General features: G+C 47.3%; 1 protein-coding gene across 2 annotated transcripts; it reads left to right on the top strand.

Moving 5' to 3' along the window:
- The first annotated feature begins 3719 nt into the window (after positions 1-3719).
- Positions 3720-15033, top strand: LOC116957845 (uncharacterized). 2 transcript variants are annotated; one of them, XM_032980262.2, is made up of 5 exons: positions 3720-4130; positions 8116-8480; positions 9924-10141; positions 10747-10806; positions 13095-15033. In XM_032980262.2, the coding sequence occupies exons 1-5, from the start codon at positions 4074-4076 to the stop codon at positions 13271-13273; spliced, it is 879 nt and encodes a 292-aa protein (XP_032836153.2). In that variant the 5' UTR covers positions 3720-4073; the 3' UTR covers positions 13274-15033. The 2 variants fall into 2 exon arrangements, with proteins under 2 accessions (XP_032836153.2, XP_032836161.2); XM_032980270.2 differs by having other exon boundaries at positions 3722-4130; positions 9924-10132.
- Positions 15034-19453: the final 4420 nt, after the last annotated feature.

Genomic DNA, 19453 nt, shown 5'->3' on the forward strand with positions numbered 1-19453 from the left:
GTGTGTGTCTCTGCGTATCTCACTCTTGTGTGTGTGTGTCTCTGCGTGTGTCTCTTGTGTGTGTCTCTGCGTGTGTGTCTCTGCGTGTGTGTCTCACTCTTGTATGTGTGTCTCTGTGTGTGTCTCTGTGTGTGTGTCTCTGCGTGTGTCTCTGTGTGTGTGTCTCTGTGTGTGTCTCTGCATGTGTGTCTCTGCGTGTGTCTCTGTGTGTGTCTCTGTGTGTGTCTCTGCATGTGTGTCTCTGTGTGTGTCTCTGTGTGTGTCTCTGCATGTGTGTCTCTGTGTGTGTGTCTCTGTGTGTGTGTCTCTGTGTGTGTCTCTGCGTGTGTGTCTCTGCGTGTGTCTCTGCATGTGTGTGTCTGTGTGTGTGTGTGTCTCTGTGTGTGTGTCTCTGCATGTGTGTCTGTGTGTGTGTGTCTGCATGTGTGTCTCTGCGTGTGTCTCTGCGTGTGTCTGTGTGTGTCTCTGCATGTATGTGTCTCTGTGTGTGTCTCTCTGTGTGTGTCTCTGTGCGTGTCTCTCTGTGTGTGTGTCTCTGTGTGTGTCTCTGTGTGTGTGTCTCTGCGTGTGTCTCTGCGTGTGTCTCTGCGTGTGTCTGTGTGTGTGTGTCTCTGTGTGTGTCTCTGTGTGTGTGTCTCTGCGTGTGTCTCTGCGTGTGTCTCTCTGCGTGTGTCTCTGCGTGTGTCTCTGTGTGTGTGTCTCTGCGTGTGTCTCTGCGTGTGTCTCTGTGTGTGTGTCTCTGTGTGTGTCTGTGTGTGTCTCTGCGTGTGTCTCTGTGTGTGTGTCTCTGTGTGTGTCTCTGTGTGTGTGTCTCTGTGTGTGTCTCTGTGTGTGTGTCTCTGTGTGTGTGTCTCTGTGTGTGTCTCTGCATGTGTGTCTGTGTGTGTCTCTGTGTGTGTGTCTCTGCATGTGTGTCTGTGTGTGTGTGTCTCTGTGTGTGTCTCTGCGTGTGTGTCTCTGCGTGTGTCTCTGTGTGTGTGTCTGTGTGTGTCTCTGTGTGTGTCTCTGCGTGTGTCTCTGTGTGTGTCTGTGTGTGTGTGTGTCTCTGTGTGTGTGTCTGTGTGTGTGTCTCTGTGTGTGTGTCTCTGTGTGTGTCTCTGCGTGTGTCTCTGTGTGTGTGTCTCTGTGTGTGTCTCTGTGTGTGTGTCTCTGTGTGTGTCTCTGTGTGTGTGTCTCTGTGTGTCTCTGCATGTGTGTCTGTGTGTGTGTCTCTGTGTGTGTGTCTCTGCATGTGTGTCTGTGTGTGTGTCTCTGTGTGTGTGTCTCTGTGTGTGTCTCTGTGTGTGTGTCTGTGCGTGTGTGAACGAGTGGGGTGTGTGTCTGTGTGTGTGTCTGTGTGTGTGTCTCTGTGTGTGTCTCTGTGTGTGTGTCTGTGTGTGTCTCTGCGTGTGTCTGTGTGTGTCTCTGTGTGTGTCTCTGCGTGTGTCTCTGTGTGTGTCTCTGTGTGTGTCTCTGTGTGTGTGTCTGTGCGTGTGTGTGTGTGTCTCTGTGTGTGTGTCTGTGTGTGTCTCTGCGTGTGTCTCTGTGTGTGTGTCTGTGTGTGTCTCTGTGTGTGTCTCTGCGTGTGTCTCTGTGTGTGTCTGTGTGTGTGTGTGTCTCTGTGTGTGTGTCTGTGTGTGTGTCTCTGTGTGTGTGTCTGTGCGTGTGTGTGTGTGTCTCTGTGTGTGTGTGTCTCTGTGTGTGTGTGTCTCTGTGTGTGTGTGTCTCTGTGTGTGTGTGTCTCTGTGTGTGTGTCTCTGCGTGTGTCTCTGTGTGTGTGAGCGAGTGGGGTGTGCCGTGGGTGCGGCCCAACCATCTCGTCCAGCCACATTCCCCGGGACACAGAGAAGGGAGGGAGGGGGGTTGGGGTCGTGCGTGGTGTGTGGTGTGTGTGTGTTTGTCTTTTGTTTTGGTGGAGTTGTGGCGTAGTGGTGAGCGCCCTACGCCTTCACAAACACGAAGGCCCGAGTTCGAATCGATACCCAGCCACGGGTAACATCAGTGGTGATTAATTGAACCGGTTCTGGACTTCGCCTAGGTTGACTCGAACGTAAACGAGCGCAGTGTGTCACCATCACGCCCCTTCGTGTGCCACAGTGCCGGCCTTCACAGGTGCTGCTACTCGCTAACAGCACTTGCCCCTACAGTCCGTTTCGGCTACACGGGGCATCTTTGTCTGCGCGTGTGAAGCGGATGGGGGGGGGGTGTGTGGGAAAGTCTGGATTTAGCGAGGGGCTGTGGAGATGGGACAGATGGAGAGACACAGGCTCTGTGGAACATACTGGGACGTGAGAGAGAACTTGTGGAGCAGAGACGGAGTTAGGAGAGGCTGCGGGAGTGTCGGGGAAACCCCGGACTATGGGAGATGTGGGAGAGTGCATGGAGAGAGATTCAGGCGCAACCATCTGAGGGATATATGGGAATAAATTGGATTAGGAGAGTGGAGAGAAACTGAGCCGGGAGAGGTTATATAATCGAATGGCGTGAGCCTGAATTTGCGTGGTTGTGTGTGAAGTGTACGCACAGAGAGAGGGATCTGACCTCGAGCAGTGGTGGGGTACTGCAACTACACTGCTGGGTCTCAGGCGTGTGACGACGAGCTGGAGGGGGGGTGGGTCCCATTTCATTACCGGCACCCAGGGGGCTCGTGCCGCCCCTGGGAGCGAGGGATTGTGTGGGGAGACGGGATGGGGAAGGGGGCTATGGAGAGTGCGAGACGCTGCGGTGTTTAAAGGGAGTTGGGCTCCCAGGGCCCCGGGGCTTTCCATTCTCTACCAGAACACAAAAGGAATCATAATCTGTGGCGTGGTGGCGGTGGTGATGGTGGGGGTGGGGGAAGTGGGAGGGGCTGAGTGTGTGGGCGGGGCTAGCTGAAGGGGAGGGGCTTAGACCATTTGAGTGGCGTGCGAGTGGAGCGGCAATTGTCCGTTGACGTACAGTACCGTCGTTTCGCTATACAGTACAATGCTTATTCCTTTGCCATTCCACTGCTGGATGATGAACCATAACACGCCCCGTCGGTTGCGGGGGGGTTGTTTGACCATACTTCACCACGCCGGTCAGTAGACGCTCTGCTGCCGGTGGTAGCCGTGGACATCATCAGAACGTCGCGAGAATCTCCTTCAAACAAGGACAATTAAAGACACGAGCCGCAGCTGCGGTGCGATTTGCGGACAATGCAACACGAACCGTGGCCCGCGGGAGTTGGCCAAGTGGTCTGAGCTCCTTCAACGGAGCAGGCAGCGGGGCGGGGGGAAAAAAATAAAACTCCACCAACTGTGAAAGGCTGAAGCAACTCTCGTGGGCTGCAGACTTCGCGACATTATTAGCATTTACCTCCTGAACATACTCAAAGTACTGCTGTCATGCGCCAGATGAGCACCAGTTTAGGAAATACGATAACGGCTCGCGAGTCGCCGCTTATGTAAGCCGTGGTCTGTGAAAAGCAACTTCGGGTGTCCAGGTTCAAAGCGTCGCGCGCAAACCACTGCGCCATCGCTCCATAATGCCAATGAAAATTGCCTCTGCAATCGTCAATAGCTCCAAAATAGGAAAGTACATAAGCGTCGACGTTTCGGCCGATGGCCCTTTTTTTAAAAAAAATCAATACGTTCACGAAAAGGCGGGGCTACAGGAGGGGGGGGCGGGGTGTGATTTATGTGTAGGCGGGGCTCGGGGTTGGAGAGAGGCGGGGCTAGGGGCGAAAGAGGGCGTGGCTCTAAAGAATATGGGGCGGGGCTCTCGCGAGGGGGTGGGGGCGGTACCCGGGCTCCGTTGCTCTTCGACTCTGAAGTTTGGGGCCCGTGGAGTTTGAGGCGAAGCGGAGACGACACGGGGGGAAGGCGGCGGCGGTGTTGGGGAAGCAGCGACACGGGGCACAGCGGAGACAAGAGACGGCGGAGAGCAGCGGAGAGACGACGCGAGCGAGAGTTACATGTTAAGAGAGCAGAGCGCGTGGGACACAGAGAGGAGAGACACGAGGGCGGAGATACGGGAGGGAAAGAACAACAGAGAAGGGGCAGAGGGCGGGAGACCAAGTAAGCAAGGGACACGAGTGGGAACTCGGGGGAATAGATAGACACGAGGACACGGGGATGGACGCGGAAGAGGCCCCGGTGTTCGCGGAGCTCACACCTGTGCGCCCCGGCGAGGTGAGGACACGGGCCTCGCGTCTCCCGCTCACATGGCGACTCCGCTTCTCTGTCCGGTGTCTACGGCTTGTGTGTGTGTTTTTTATGATCACATTTCTCGTCGCTTTGACCGGTTTTACGCCCGGTGTCGCTTCTACTCGAGGCACTGTATCGTCACCTTCCTCCCCAAGGGCTCTGTCTCGCCTCTCATCCCATTGTGCAAGGCCTCTTCAGCTCTGCACGGGGCTCACGGCCCTCCTTCCTCTTGTATATATCTCCGTGGGCATGTCTAGTGTCTCCATTGTCCAAGTCTCGCATCGCATGTCTGGCGAGTTCTCATCTCTCGCGTCTCCTCCTTGGCAAGTTCTTGCCGACACGACGTCCTCCACGCTCGCGTCTTCTCCCTGGCGAGTTTCGTGTAACACACCATATCCTCAAGTGCAACTTCTCTGCGATATTTAAAGTAGGACTCGTACAGCACCTTTTGTCAATCCACTGCTGGACGATGTCCCCCCCCCCAACTCCTGCCCGCTCGGCGTGGGTAGTGAGGGTTAATTGACTTCACTGCACTGCTTCTGTGCGGGCTGGCGAGGAACATCGAAGTGCTGTACAACAATTTACTTTTCTGCACCGCCCTCTGATGCTCAACCACGCAGCCTGGCAGCAGCCCAAGCACCGTCCAAGCTCACTTGTAAACTTGACATGAGTGATGAGATTGAGGCCATTCAGGTGATTTGGCCATAGGCCTAAATTAGAAAATCACCCCAATGTAATTTTTTTTCCGGCTGGCCACATGTCTCGCCTTTTTAGTTTCATAGTTTAGTTTCATTTATTTGGTATAGCCCTGTGAGCCATTCGGCTCTTTTGAATCGGGTGCAACCGCAACAATCAAAAAAACAAAAACATGAAAAAGAAAACATCTTAAAGTGATTATGTGACTGTGCAAACAGAAAATCCAGGAAAAAACATCAAAATATTTCCTGAAATAGCACCGTACACCAACGCTGCGTGCAAAAATCCCAGTGGGATGCAAGTCAAACAACAACAACAACAACCACAAGACAACTAAGATTAAGGCCATCAGTCTAACTCCGTACTACAATAAACAAAAACATGGCCAATCCAAAACACTTTTAGAAATCACCAAAATAAAGCCATAAATGCAATGTAACAGTGATCATAGGAACTGTGACCGAATTTTTTACAATAAACTACATAAATAACATGTAACACCAAACCCTAGAGCCACAGCTGGCTGCAGGAGTTACTCCACAACGACAAGAGCATCAGTCGGAGTATCACATTTTTCAATGCACCTTTAAGATCAGCACACGAAATCAAAATACAGATCATACTTTGCAGCGGTCATCCGGAGCGAAACATTTTATTTTAGGCCACTGAATAGCAGTGGCAGCTAGGGGTGTACAACTCCTCTAGAGCAGTTTTGAGTGAAGGTCTCATAGGTAGTGATTCAAGGTGCAGTTTATTGGCGATAGCATTCCAGACCCTGGGGGCATCAATAGCATAGGCTCTTCCTCCGGTTTTTGTACGGCAATAGGGAATGTGACCTGAGGTCAAATTTGTTCTTTGAAACAGAGGAGATCCAGCAGGTAGTCTGCGGATTTTTTTGTTTAAGTACAAAATATATCTTGTCCGTGGCCAGACCCTCAACTGTCTCCTCTCCAAGGCTGGAGGCTGGTGCGTCTTGTGGCTGCTTAGCCAAGTCTCATTTCTCTCTGCCCATGTTTCAAGTCTTTACCTCCTGTCTCATCTCTGCGCTCAGGTCTAACACATTTTCCCTTAGTGGCCAGGTCTAGATGAGAACTTTGCTTGAACTATGATGACCCGAGCGAGGTGTGGTTTGTTGGGTTTCCTGACCGCTGAGTGAGCACAATGGACGGCTAGAAATTTTTGAGAAATGAGGCCGTTTGGTGGTGGCCCAGGGTGCCTTTATGTCAGAATCTCTGTGCACTTTTCACCCTGGTCACCCACGCAAGGAATGGTTTGTCAAGGTGAAGCTGTGAACGTGAATCTGCAACATTAATTCCCACATGGGCGCATTGGACATTTGAATGATGGAAGTAACATTCCTTGCGACCAATGAATGGGGTTTGTGCCATGGAATAGCCTAAAATAATGTGTTATATACTTCATAAATATGCCACAAGTCAACATCCATCACGGTAGACAAGGAATGCAGTATATTTTACGAAGTGCTGTATAAATATAATAGTCCCAGAAGAGTCATGAAAAAAGTGTGAAGCTTGTTTCACTTGTGAAATTTGTCTTGGAGGATTTTTATTAAAAAAAATATCCGAACGCGCGTTTAGGGTCATACCTAGGTGTGACGTGCGTGCGACAGCATGACAACTGCAAACAGGTTTCCCACCGCTCGCCTCGCATGCGAAGAATAATTGTAAAACATGTACAAACTGTGAGACTACTTGTTTCTGACTTTGAACACTGAAAACATGAAGCAAATTTAAAAGGCATGACATTTTTTTTTACATCAAAACGTGCATCTTTGCGCGTACATTCTTCTACAGAAACATAGCCTGCGATCAAGCTCGGCCTCGCGTTCCCACGCTGGTCATGCGCATCCTCTGCAGTGGATTGAGCCGAGCTCTTTAAGTCCGTTTTTTAAAACAAAAGAACATTTTGGAACATGCGTGTGTAAAGCGGTTTCAGGAAATGTTGTGAGAAGAACCACTTAGGACCTGGTTGACTTGTGTTTGTTATTATTATGCTTTTTTGATTTAAAGCTTTCGTGACTGCAGGGATTCATATTCTTGGTTCTTTCGGTAAAGTCACGTAGGAGGGAAACAATAAAATAATAAAAATATAAAAAATAACATTTTATTGATTTATATTTTCATGAATTTACCGAAAGAACCAAAAATATATACTATTATGCTTGTTTACCCTGCAAAGCCTCGCTGAATCTCGAGACTTTTCCAGGAGGGTCCAGCAAGGTTGTCGTCGTAGGAGGTTATGTTTCTGTGTGGAATCCCAATTGATTAATTTTCAGGTACATTTTCAGCATTCGGATGTTTAACCCATAACAGTTACATTGGATTTTTTTTTTTACAATTGAGGTCTTTGGATATTACTTAGACGCAGATATAGTGACAGTCTTTTGCTGCCCAAATGTGAGCCACTCTTGGTGTGTCTCCATGTGGATCAGTTGTATACTGATGTGTCTGTGTGTATTTGCTTTCGCATGTACGTATGCGCATACGTACATAGCCAACCGTGCTAATTGAAGGTGTGGGGGAAAGACAACAAACTAAACACAAAAAAGCAGTTCTATAATGCCATCTATTTAGCCAAAAAATGTGTACTAAATATCAAGACTCTTCTAAGGGGGCCCTGTACTGGGCCATTTTGTTAATTAACTTAATTCAATTTTGATTTAAAGCTTTCGTGACTGCAGTAATTCATATTCTTAGCTCTTTCGGTAAAGTCACGTTGAAAGGAGAATTTTTTTTTATTGTTTTATATATATTTTATTATTTTATTGTTTTCCTTCAACGTGACTTTACCGAAAGAGCTAAGAATATAACTTAATTCACTGTGGAGTGTTTGGCAAGTGGGAGGAAACCAGAGATTTCCTGGATAAAACACAACACGTACAAGAGGTTAATGCATACATATCTCCACAGATAGAATCAAGAATCCATTGCTGTACTATCTTATGTCATAAGTATAACTTTTTGGGCAAGTCCTCTTTTGGGCTGTAAACAGGAGGTGATCACTGCCGCAATTATGCATTTGAGCATGAAATGACTCAACTATCTTCTGTCATGACACTTGTACAAGTCTGCAACACTTAGTGTTCTCATGTAGTGTATTCTCCCTTGTAGGTATCAACCATGCTTTACCATACTGATCTTCTGATATCTAACTAGATCAGTGCACATGCAGTTGTATAAATGTCTATTGCCTTGCCTTGTGCCAAAGTAGCCATCCAAGTCTGCCTGCATGCGTGTCCGCTGTGTTTGCGTAGCGGGCCGATATGTACGTGTACCTGCCCGTGGATGTCCTGGTGATGGATGCGGGATCCAACTCGCCGATGGTAATGATGGACCCGGGTTCCACCGGTGCCCAGCGACACACAGAGGCAGCGCCCAGCCTGCTGAGCCGACTGCTGCCACCGCCGCCACCACCGCAGCCCGGGAGGGACTCGCTCATGGCGGCACCGCTCAGCACCATCAGCGACTTAACGGCCGAAGTGCTGGGCCTCGTTTCTCTGGGAGGGACCTACGGCTCGCCTAGCCTGCAGTCCCAGGGCGACGCGGTGTCGGCGGAGCGGCCTGCGAGGAGAGGCCGGGGCCGGGGCCGAGGTCGTGGACGTGGACGTGGGAGAGGCCGGTGGGTCGATTGTCCTGCAGTTTTCGCTGCCTGCGATTGGTCGCAAGGCGGCCTGTGCCGTTAATGAATTTGCAGTGGCTGAAGCGGCACAATACGCTGACATTTGGGAACAGCAGGGCCTCCCAGGCTTGAATAACTCTTGTGGATATGACTGTTGATGTCCAATTACCAACAAAGAAATGCAATTTATAATTGACACGGGTCACACAGAGTTCACCAACACTGGGAACAAATTCAAGTGCATAAAATACTACCACCTGTTCTGACAACTCTGTTGAACGATAATGATGCCCTTTATTTATCCAGGGAAGCCTCAGCATCTTACGATTGTTTTTAAGGAGAGGTCCTCTCTTTGGGATGTTCCATTCGTGAGTTTTTAGCTCAAAGGGGAAGGAAACCAATTCACCCGGAGAAATCCCTTGCACAAGAGTGGATAACATTGAAAGGTCCTTACAGCCTTTTCAATGTACAGCGAGACATAATCCAGCAAGTGAACCAAATCTATCCCTACACCACAGTACTCCCATCCACTGGCAAGTCGCAGCCCTTATAGCAATACACCGACAACACCTGCTACGCACCTTTCCCAGTACTTGCCAGCCTTTACGCTCCTTAACATGAGAGATGTGATGAGATCAGACACATTCAGGGTCATTTGGTGATAGGTTGGATGTTGCTCTCATGTAAGAGCGATGCCAAGGAAAATGATTCCATCTTTGTAAAAATACTTTGAATGAAAACACACTTTCATAAAGGGCTCGTCTTGTTAAAATTCAATACCATTACCATAGGCTAGATTTGTGAACGTTAAATGTCATGGTTCTTTAACTATATTTTCGAGTGGGGCACTTACTAAAAATGTAACGTTTGCTGTTGGGCAGCATGACAAAATGTCACGTGTACAGATCTTATGACTTAATGTGTGACGTGATAACATTTGTGAACGTCGCGACTAATCTGCACCACTTGTCTTCAGGTGTGTCATCTCTTGTGTTTATCTCATTTTCGTCTCACGAATCTCTATCTTTCAGCGAGCCACATATAACATCATCCTACTACGAGGAACGTCACGGGGCAAACAGCCTGCGGGCCAGTTGATATTCTTGTTCTCTTTGATACGGCGAGGCCAAACTTGATGACATTTTAACTTTTTAAGGGCTAGGCTTGCCAATGTGCATTTAAATTCTGGTTATCATGGTGCCAAATAGCTTCATGTTCCCATACCACGAGGTCTGCACAGGGGGACTCGTGCCAGCTCACATGCAGCTCAGTGGCTCTTGTGCTGCACTATTGGACCGTAACCTTTTCAGAGTTCGGTGTGTTCAACGGCTAAACACAAAAAAAAACCACATCGTGACAATATTTACGTGAGCAAACGGACCAACTGGCGCGCACGAGTGGCGGGGCAGACGGCGACATTGTGCGGGTTTGTTCGGGACGCAGATGGGCCGAGGCGGCCGCCTACCTCCCCCCGTCGCCCCCCAGCTCAGAGCGCGGCAGCCCCGACGTCCCGCCCGCGGCGGCGACGTCGTCGTCGCGCATTGCCACGGCGACCGCGGCGGGGGTGGGCGGCTCCCTGGAGGCGGGGCCGAGCACCGAGGAGACTTTGAAACTGGAGGAGGGGAAGCGCGTGCACGCGTGTCCGCACGAGGGTGAGCGCGGTAAAGTCACTTTCGTAGTCGCCATCAACGGCCGTGAGCATTCTGCCGCTGGATGAGCGTCCCTCCCAAGCCATCGCCACCTCGCCGCAGTTCGACGATGTAATAATCCCATGCCTGTCAACCCATGTACGGTTTACCCCGGATTATTGTACAGGGAATTTTAGTTTGCAGGTCCATGCGGCGTACAGCCGTTTAAATACGGGCAAAAAACATTTTTTTTCGTCTGTGTTTCGCCCTTGTGATGGGACTTTGTCGAATGAACGTTGAGATTTATAAGGGCACGGGGTGACCAATAAGGTCTGTAATAAGGAAGCCACTGATAAGGGGTTGACAGGTATGTAATCCATCTGTTGCTCCATCTCCAAGGGGGATAACCTCCCGGGTGTGTTCCCTCCTTTGGCCACCTCTCCATTGTTATTCCCCACCTCGTCAGCCACCATCCCATCCAGCGACGTCTCTTACCCACTTACTTTTATTCACGGTCAAGAAAATGTCTTTTAACTTGCATATGTTCTCACTTTCCATCAGTCATTGTAAGATGTGTTCATTGTGAATGTTGTGGCTTTGTAATGAGGCCGATGACCGTTGTACTGACCGCTTCGCAGGTTGCAATAAAGCGTACACCAAGAGTTCGCACCTGAAGGCACACGTGCGCAGCCACACAGGTAGTGCACGCACACACACACACACACTCGCTCACTCGCATGCTCTGTGGATTTAAAATATATATAGTATTCGTACTTTTCGACAACGGTACAGAGACCAAGTGTAGGAATAGTGGCAAAACTAAGCGCATAAACTTGCTCTGCTGGATTCCCCGGTTGTCATCTAGAAAAATAAAGCAAAGCTCGCGAAGTTTAGGAGTGCAGAGGGGAAGGACAGAAGACGGCAGAAGGAGAGGAACGGGAATTGGATATAAGCTGAAATCGCATAATGGGGACTAGGATTAGATCAGAGACAGATGAACATCGTCTGTTAAACAATTGCATTGTCAGTCTCCTGCTTCTTCAGATTTTCGCATGCCATCATGCAGCTTATTTTATGTCCTATTTTTCTTCAAGCAATTGTTTTGTTATATTCGGCACTCAACTCGCATTCTGATGTATTTCTTTTTAATGCCCTGATTTCTGTTGAATACAGCAGCAGTGACAATTATCTGAACCAGACCTGGGCCTCCTCTAGGTCGACTCAGCCTTAAATGAGTACCTGGTGCTATGTGTTAACATCACCACAAGGGAGATAATGGCTTCTGGGCATGGTATGGGCCACCCATAGTTCCATAGTTCCATTTATTTGGTATAGCCCTGTGAGCCATTCGGCTCTTGAATCGGGTGCAACCGCAACAAAACAACAAACAAAAACATGAACAAGAAAACATCTTAAAGTGACTGTGTGACTGTGAAAACAAAAAATCCAGGAAAAAAACATCAAAATATTCCTGAAATAGCACCGTACAACGCTGTGTGCAAAAATCCCAGTGGGATGCAAGTCATACAACAACAACAACAACCACAAGACTAAGATTAAGGCCATCAGTCTAACTCCGTACTACAATAAACAAAAACATGGCCAAACCAAAAACATGGCCAAACCAAAAAAACTTTTCTAAATCACCAAAATAAAAGCATAAATGCAATGTAACAGTGATCATAGGGACTGTGACCGAATGTTTTTACAATAAACTACATAAATAACATGTAACACCAAACCCTAGAGCCATATTTTAGGCCACTGAATAGCAGTGGCAGCTAGGGGTGTACAACTCCTCTAGAGCAGTTTTGAGTGAAGATCTCATAGGTAGTGATTCAAGTTGCAGTTTATTGGCAATAGCATTCCAGACCCTGGGGGCATCAATAGCAAAGGCCCTTCCTCCGGTTTTTGTATGGCAATAGGGAATGTGAAGCTGGTAAATGAGCGAAGACCTGAGGTGAAATTTGTTCTTTGAAACAGAGAGGAGATCCAGTAGGTAGTCTGCCGATTTTTTTGTAAGTACATCGTGATTAAATAAGATCTGGTGCACAAGCCGTCGAACATTAAGAGATGTTAAGTTTGACCCAATGTAGAGATCACAGTGGTGAGTCCTATATGGGCAGTTCAATGCAAATCTTAAGGTCGAGTGATAGATGGAATCAAGCTTCTTCAGTACAGTATTTGGGGCTGATTTATACATGATGTCACAGTAGTCAAGTAGAGGCAGTATGGTAGCTTTTATCAATTCCAAACGGAACATTGGGGGGAAGCAGTGATTGTGTCGATACAGAAAACCAATTTTTACTTTTGTCTTTTTACCAATATAGTCAATGTGATCTTCAAAATTCAGTTTTGAATCCAGGATGACCCCAAGATACTTATAGATTTTGACTTGCTCTATTTGATAATTATTTAAGGAATGTAATTGGGGAAAAATAACTTCCTGCTTTAGTCCCGGTGAGAAGCATATCACCTTGGTTTTGGAGGTATTCAGGACTAGTTTAAGTGCAACTAGCTGATGTTGTAGTTTGTTGAAATCACCCTGGAGCTTTGCAATCACATCATCCGGAGAGCGGCCAGCAGTAATCAGTATCGTGTCATCTGCAAAAAGATTTACCCTGGAATGATCCAGGTCAGTGCCCAAGTCATTGACATAAAGAGAGAACAAGAGGGGGCCGAGGATGGAACCCTGTGGAACCCCTTTTGTTATCTTAACACTGTTTGACCTCCAACCATCTGTGAATACAGTTTGGGTGCGAGAAATGAGGTAATTTTTTAACCATTGTACTGTGTTTTCGGGAAAAACCGAGGCAACTTAGTTTACTAAGCAGGGTGTGTTGTGTGCCTTTATAGGCGCTTGTTAACAGCACCCAGCAAGTTCATTAAAGGCTATACTAGGGATATTTGTCTTTGGTGCATGGCACCGCGGTACTTTGAAGCCTATATACATAGGATGCCTGTTTGTGTGTGTGTGTGTGTGAAGGGGACAGACCGTACGCGTGCGCGTGGACGGGCTGCTCGTGGAGATTTTCCCGTTCGGACGAGCTGACTCGGCACGCGCGCAAGCACACGGGCGCGCGCCCCTTCTCCTGCCGCGCGTGTGCCCGCACGTTTGCGCGCTCCGACCACTTGGCGCTGCACGCGAAGCGCCACCTCACCTAAGAAGCGGCCTGCACGCGGGCCCCCCCCCCTTACCCATGTCGGGCGGTGCCCCCATCGCTCCTTGTACATATACACACACGGCATTTTCTCAGCGGCCATGAACGGCGCGTCTACTGTCACTGTACCTCCTCCTCCTCCTCCTGCGCGGCGTCGTGCTGCCTGTGTGCGCGTGCGTGCGTGTGCGTGTGCACGCACGAACGCTCGAGTATGTAAACGCGTATGCACTGGATGATCTCATGCTCAGAAACGTAAAAAGTCTGCACGGGCTCAGAAGCGAGTTCTCTCTTTTTTTTTTTTCCCCAGATGGAGTTTAAATGTGGGGTGCTCTTGCGTCAGGGTTGACGTTTCAATGCATGTTGTGAACTCTAACTTTTTTTTTACTCGCTGATAAAAACCTAGCCAATGTATACACTCTATCCCCTAGGCCTGAATAAAACGCTTAACCGTTAAACCTCAACACTAACCCTTAAGCTTGTTACATTCCCAATGACAAACCTGTAACACTAATACTGACTTAACACTAAATCGTCACCCTTGAGATATTTTATCCTTTGATTCTTACATACTCTAATCTTGCTGAAACCTTAGCCCTCAGGGAACATGCACACTGGTACATGATTGGGACACAATGACTCGTGATATAACTGTACTCGTTTGCAAACATGTTAACTGCACATCAGGGATTAGTAAAACGAAGTTTACGTTTTGATCATCGATATTATTCCTCAGTCCCGGAAAGTGAGAATGTATTAATTGACACAGACGTTCCAACATTTCATCCATCAACTGCACTGGTTACATTGCAGCAAGCAACGTTCTCAGCCTATTGGGTTGGGTCAACGGAATTTAAAGGGTCTCCCTCGTTCGAGTCATCTTAGTGGTCGAGCAGCCCATCCCAGTAAATACGCAGTGCTGGGCCAACGTTAGCATTTGGTTCGCAGCGTTTGATCAGAATTGGCCCCAACGTTCCACATTTACTGGGATTACGTCCCGGAACATCTAGCCCTGGTGGTTCCCAACCTTCCTAGATGTGTGGACCGCTCTCAGTTCTCATATAGTGTTGGCTGCCCACTACCGTAAAGAATTGCATGTTTGGAAGAAAAGAATATATCACATCTGCAACAGCTCCACAGACCACTTCTGATGGTTCACAGGTTTAGAATCGCTGTTCTAGTCTCTACCATTATTAAACGTGAGCCTGCGGGTTAAACCTGGGGTCAAGGACGCTGCAACCATGAAGTGTGGTTAAGGTTCTGTTTGCACGCATTTGTTAACACATTTTGCACGTTGCGGGTGGTGGGAGGAAACCAGTTGCCGCCCTGGTTAACACTGGGTGCGATATACATTTCAAATACGCGCCGTCTGCATCTCAGTGGCTGTTAGAGATCCCGTAACATAAATTCACATTTTCCAATTTAAAAAAAATTATCCACAAATTACTCATTGGAATCTACAGAGCGACCGTTGCCCATGACTGCAAAAAAAAACTTGGCAGGACCCTCCTGAAAAAAGGCATGGGACTCGCTGGGGATTTCTGGGTAAACAAGTGTAATAACAAGAGTTAATTGTCAACGCAGGTTTGCGAATTCATTGCAATGGGTTAATGGTGTTTGTGTATCTGAATGTCTTTCATTATTTGTAATTCGATATAGTCTTCAGGCTTTTTTTATTTGTCATATACAATTTTTTTTTATTTCAGGTTGCGTTACTTTTTGGTCTAAAATTGGGTTTCTGTTGAATAGAGAATTTTCAATTTTGAACTATCTCCTGTCGATTATTTGCTGTGCACAGGACATGGGAATGTTTGCTGATGGAGGGTCAAAGGTGTGAGCTGCTTTCACAATGCGCGATACGTTTATCACATTTAAGATTAGAACAGACCTCTGGCGTGCCCTGCATGCTTGGAGCCCACGGAAGTTTCACACAACTCGGGTGAGTTCAAGTGGCAGAAATAACTGGGGAATATAGGTGCCCTGAAGGCAACAACCGGAAGATACAATCCAAACTTAGGACTTCATGGTTTACACGAAGCAACGGACGAAAGCAAATTATGTATAAGGGCGATTTGTTAATGTGGACCCAGAATGAAATGATGCTCAGGGTTTGACGTTCACGCATGGCTGTGTAATGCCTTCGGGAGATGGACACAAGTTACAGTTTAAGGATTTAACAACCTTCATAGCGTTGTCATTGGTCTAAGTGTAATCGCAAAGCCGGGCTGGGCAAGTCCGCTTGTGGGGTGGCCGGCGATCATTTTCTCTGCAGCGAGGCTAGAGGCTCGGTTGAGTCGTCACAAACGGCTCTGGAAAATTCAGTGCGTACAAGGCTTACACAATTACATTTGATAACGTCCATCCGTCGTGTTTTATACATGTTTTGTCCGTGTCTTTTAAACACGGCAATTTGAAAAAAAGGCTTGTAGTATACACACTAGTGTAAACGCCTATTTTTGAATAATGTTAAATACCGTGTGTAAACACGACTATGAGCACTGGACTGTGGAGAGCCTGCAGTGGTGATAATTCCAATTATAGAAGAAACTATGAGACATCTAGACTGTTAAGTAGTCTCGGGCGGGATAAGTAGCTCGGAGGGAAAACAGCCGGTGGTTTAAACTAATGGCAGAATTGCAGCCAATGTCGGGAGCTCCAGAGAGAAAATACACTGCGGAGATGGAGCTATGATATCGGCTCGTGCGGGTGCATTGTTAGATCGCAGGACCGTGAGATGCCTTCATTCAGCAGCATATTGTTCATGGCTCTCAATTGGGATTACACAGCGTGCATTGGCCCCCACTGGTAAACGAAGCCGATTTCGTGCTGGGCGCTGCGTCAGCTTGTGCCCACAGGGACCGCTGCCAGTGCGTCTGCCCTTTCGAATGTTTGACGTGAGATGCGATGTACAGCGCTCTGAGACGCCGCTCGGCTGGTGGTGAGATCCGTCAATCAACGGCATTCTAACCCATGAACTAAACTTTTTTTTTATTTCACCAGGTACGGCCCAGAGGGCTGTATTGCTCTTTTTCAGAAGTTACCTGGTCACAAATGGTAGCTCAAAGAAGTGGCTTATCATGTGGAAATTTATAGCAGCAAAAATACTTTAATCGCATGTTTCTAAATATTGAGGGAAAAACCGGAGGACCCGGAGAAGAATTCTGGAGAGACATATAATATACAGGCATCTTCAGGGTCGGGATCGAACCCACGTCTCTCTTGCATACCAGGCGATGTACTTAACATCTCGCCACCGCGGTGTCCTGAATTGCGACGCACACATTCAATGTATCCGTCCCAATTAGTGCAGCATCGCCAAGTGGCCAGGGCTGTTGCAGCATGGGGGGGAGGGGGTAAGGGGACTAGGGGCTGTTGACTGCCCGACCCTCTGTTTTGGCAGGTGGGGCAGACCTAACGCTGCGCCAATGGCTTTTAATCGCCTGCAAATGGTTCCTGGCCGAGGAGAGCTGCTAATATAGCACAGTCGATACTGGATACGATTGCAACCCAACATTTGATCAAGATTCCTCAGTGCCACAATTACTACAGCATTTATCTTGTGTGTGTTACCCCTTCACTGGTGACTCTTATTATCCTTGGGAACTATAGGGTCTGGGAACTTAATGATTAGCGGCTCTATATTTATTATCAGCGAATAACTGAAAAGTCCCTGTGGATAAGTGGAATAAACTATCGGCCTAATAGGGTCGTGGATGTTAGTAAGGTTCATATGAGTTCTGTTTCCTGGCTAGTACAATAGGTACATCGTGTACTTACACGCATTCCCAAGGAGCCCACAGTGACACGCACATAAACCTGCATGTGTTTGCTGCAAACCAGTTCAGCAGGTGTAATTATCTTGATTGTAATTTTATATACACAGAAAAACACCACACTTAAGTGTATTTGTTCAATCACGCAAGACCCTTTCAGACATACTTCAAGGGACAGCAGGATTAAAAGGAAAACATGTACAGTTTAATAGAACAAGCTGCGTGTTTTCATAGGGCATATGGCGCTGTAAATAAACTTGTACGAATAATTGTAACAACAGAATATGTTTTTGCACTCAGAATCGTGCAAGTTAAAGACACAACTGACAATTCACGGGGATTTCCAGCCACAGCAGGGGTCTTATTATTTTAATATTCATCACATCCACTGACCTCATCTTAATGGCGACGTCACACGATGATGTTCAGCGCTGAAATCCCATCACAGTGCCCCCTCTTGATGATTGGACCATTCGAGCATTAAGCTCCAATCATCACCATCAGCCATGTTCAATCCACTGCTGGATGAAGGCCTCAAGCCTCTGCCACCTCCCATGGTCTCGCCATTGCAACAATCCATCTAAAATCTGTACACAAACTGGTTTGATGGCTCCGTCTCATTGGAGGACGCCCTCTAGGACACGTTCCATTCTTTGGCTGCCACTGTAATCATTCTTAGCCATCGTCACCCCATCTAACGAAGTGTCCTGCCCAAGCCCACTTGTAGAAATGATTGATACTACTAACCTGTACATCTATATAATCCATCGTATTTCTCCGTCTCAGTTATGTCTCTAAATTCCACATATCTGTATCTCCACGCGTCTTTGCACAATTTTCAAGTTTGCTTTATTTTTTCTGTAATGACCGTGTTTTGCCACCACCGTATGTTATATCAAGGTGGGGTAACAGTGATTGAACACTTTCCGCACATTGCTATGATATTTTTCATTAAGTTCGAATGCACTCCAACCCGCTCACGTCCACCTCTTTGTTCTATAGTTTTTTTTTTAATCCTGGTCCGCTGTTCTAGGTGCACCACACACACGCTGCTGCGTTTAAAGGCCCAATACCTGTTACAAAACGCAAGCAAGGGCTGTCTCTCTCTCTCACACCTTGGGCAATGGTGCTACATACAAATACTTTATCGTGCTGTATAACAATATAAAAAAAACACCCCATCACATTTTTCAATAGCACCGTGGCCTCAAAAGAAAAACGTAACAGGCGACGTTTCAGGCAATAACCTTTCATAGCACAAATCATATTCCATGGTTCTTTCGGTAAAGTCACGTATATAGAAAAAATAATTAAAATGAAAATAAAGTGACTAAAGTATAATAAAAAACATATCACGTTTCTATCGCAACACAAGCAATCGTCATCAGGAGAAAAAAGAGGGAAGCTGCTGTTTTTAGTCTTTTTATTTTCATTATTTTATTGTTATTTTTTTTTCTACGTGACTTTCCCGAAAGAACCATAGAATATGAATTCCTGCAGTCACGAAAGTTTTCAGTAAAAAAAAATTAGGTATAAATAATACTACGACATTTATCACGAGAGAAAACTAAATTGCATGGATTATAGATCAATCACTGATTCAAGACATACTTCTTCTAACTTAAGAAAAGTGAGCCATGGTCAGGACACGTTATGGCTGGAAGGGATGATGTCCGACGGTTCGACACGAACGACAGAGTGGCAGCCGAGGGAGGGATAAATCCAGCTCGTGTGCAGGTATTTTCAGATCGTAGGATCGTGAGACATGGGGACGGCTTAAGAGAAGAAGCCTTCATTAAGAATCATGGCTCTGCATTGGGATTACACATAGACTAATGCCTGCGTTGCAGGCCAAATGCCGAGTCACTTCTACAGTGACGGCTCCGGCTGAGAGTGCCCTTTCAAATGTTTGCAATGAACTGTGATTTAAAGCGCTCTGATGCGACCCGACGCACCTATTGTTGCACAGTTGTAGACATTAATTAAAAATACATGATTGTGGAATTTGCCTGTTCAAACACGCGTTATTTGAAATGTGACGGTTTGTTTTATCTGGCGCTTCATCCATCCGTTGATAAACATCAGTGACTCATTCATCACCAGTGCTAGATTAGTACTGCTGCTGCCACGCCCGACCCCACACTTTTAAGTCTCTGCCGGAAACCAAATATCATAAGTTATGCCGAATTCTCCGAATTGTAAGACGCGCGATTTCTCCTTGTATTTCAAATCAAAAGTTGGGGTCGCGTCTTACAATCCGGTAGGTGTGTGTGGCCAGATCAGTATTCAACTTGATTGGGTGCGTATTATAATTATGTATGTGTGTCAGAGCTAAGATGTGTCCAGTAGAGTCCAGATTCATAGAAACCGAACACACGTTTGGTCCCGTCGCCGCGTGGATGAAATCAGTGAGT

Source organism: Petromyzon marinus, chromosome 3 (genome assembly GCF_048934315.1).
Source record: "Petromyzon marinus isolate PM22_M1 ecotype Great Lakes invasive population chromosome 3, UKy_Petmar_22M1.pri1.0, whole genome shotgun sequence".
Taxonomy (NCBI): domain Eukaryota; kingdom Metazoa; phylum Chordata; class Hyperoartia; order Petromyzontiformes; family Petromyzontidae; genus Petromyzon; species Petromyzon marinus.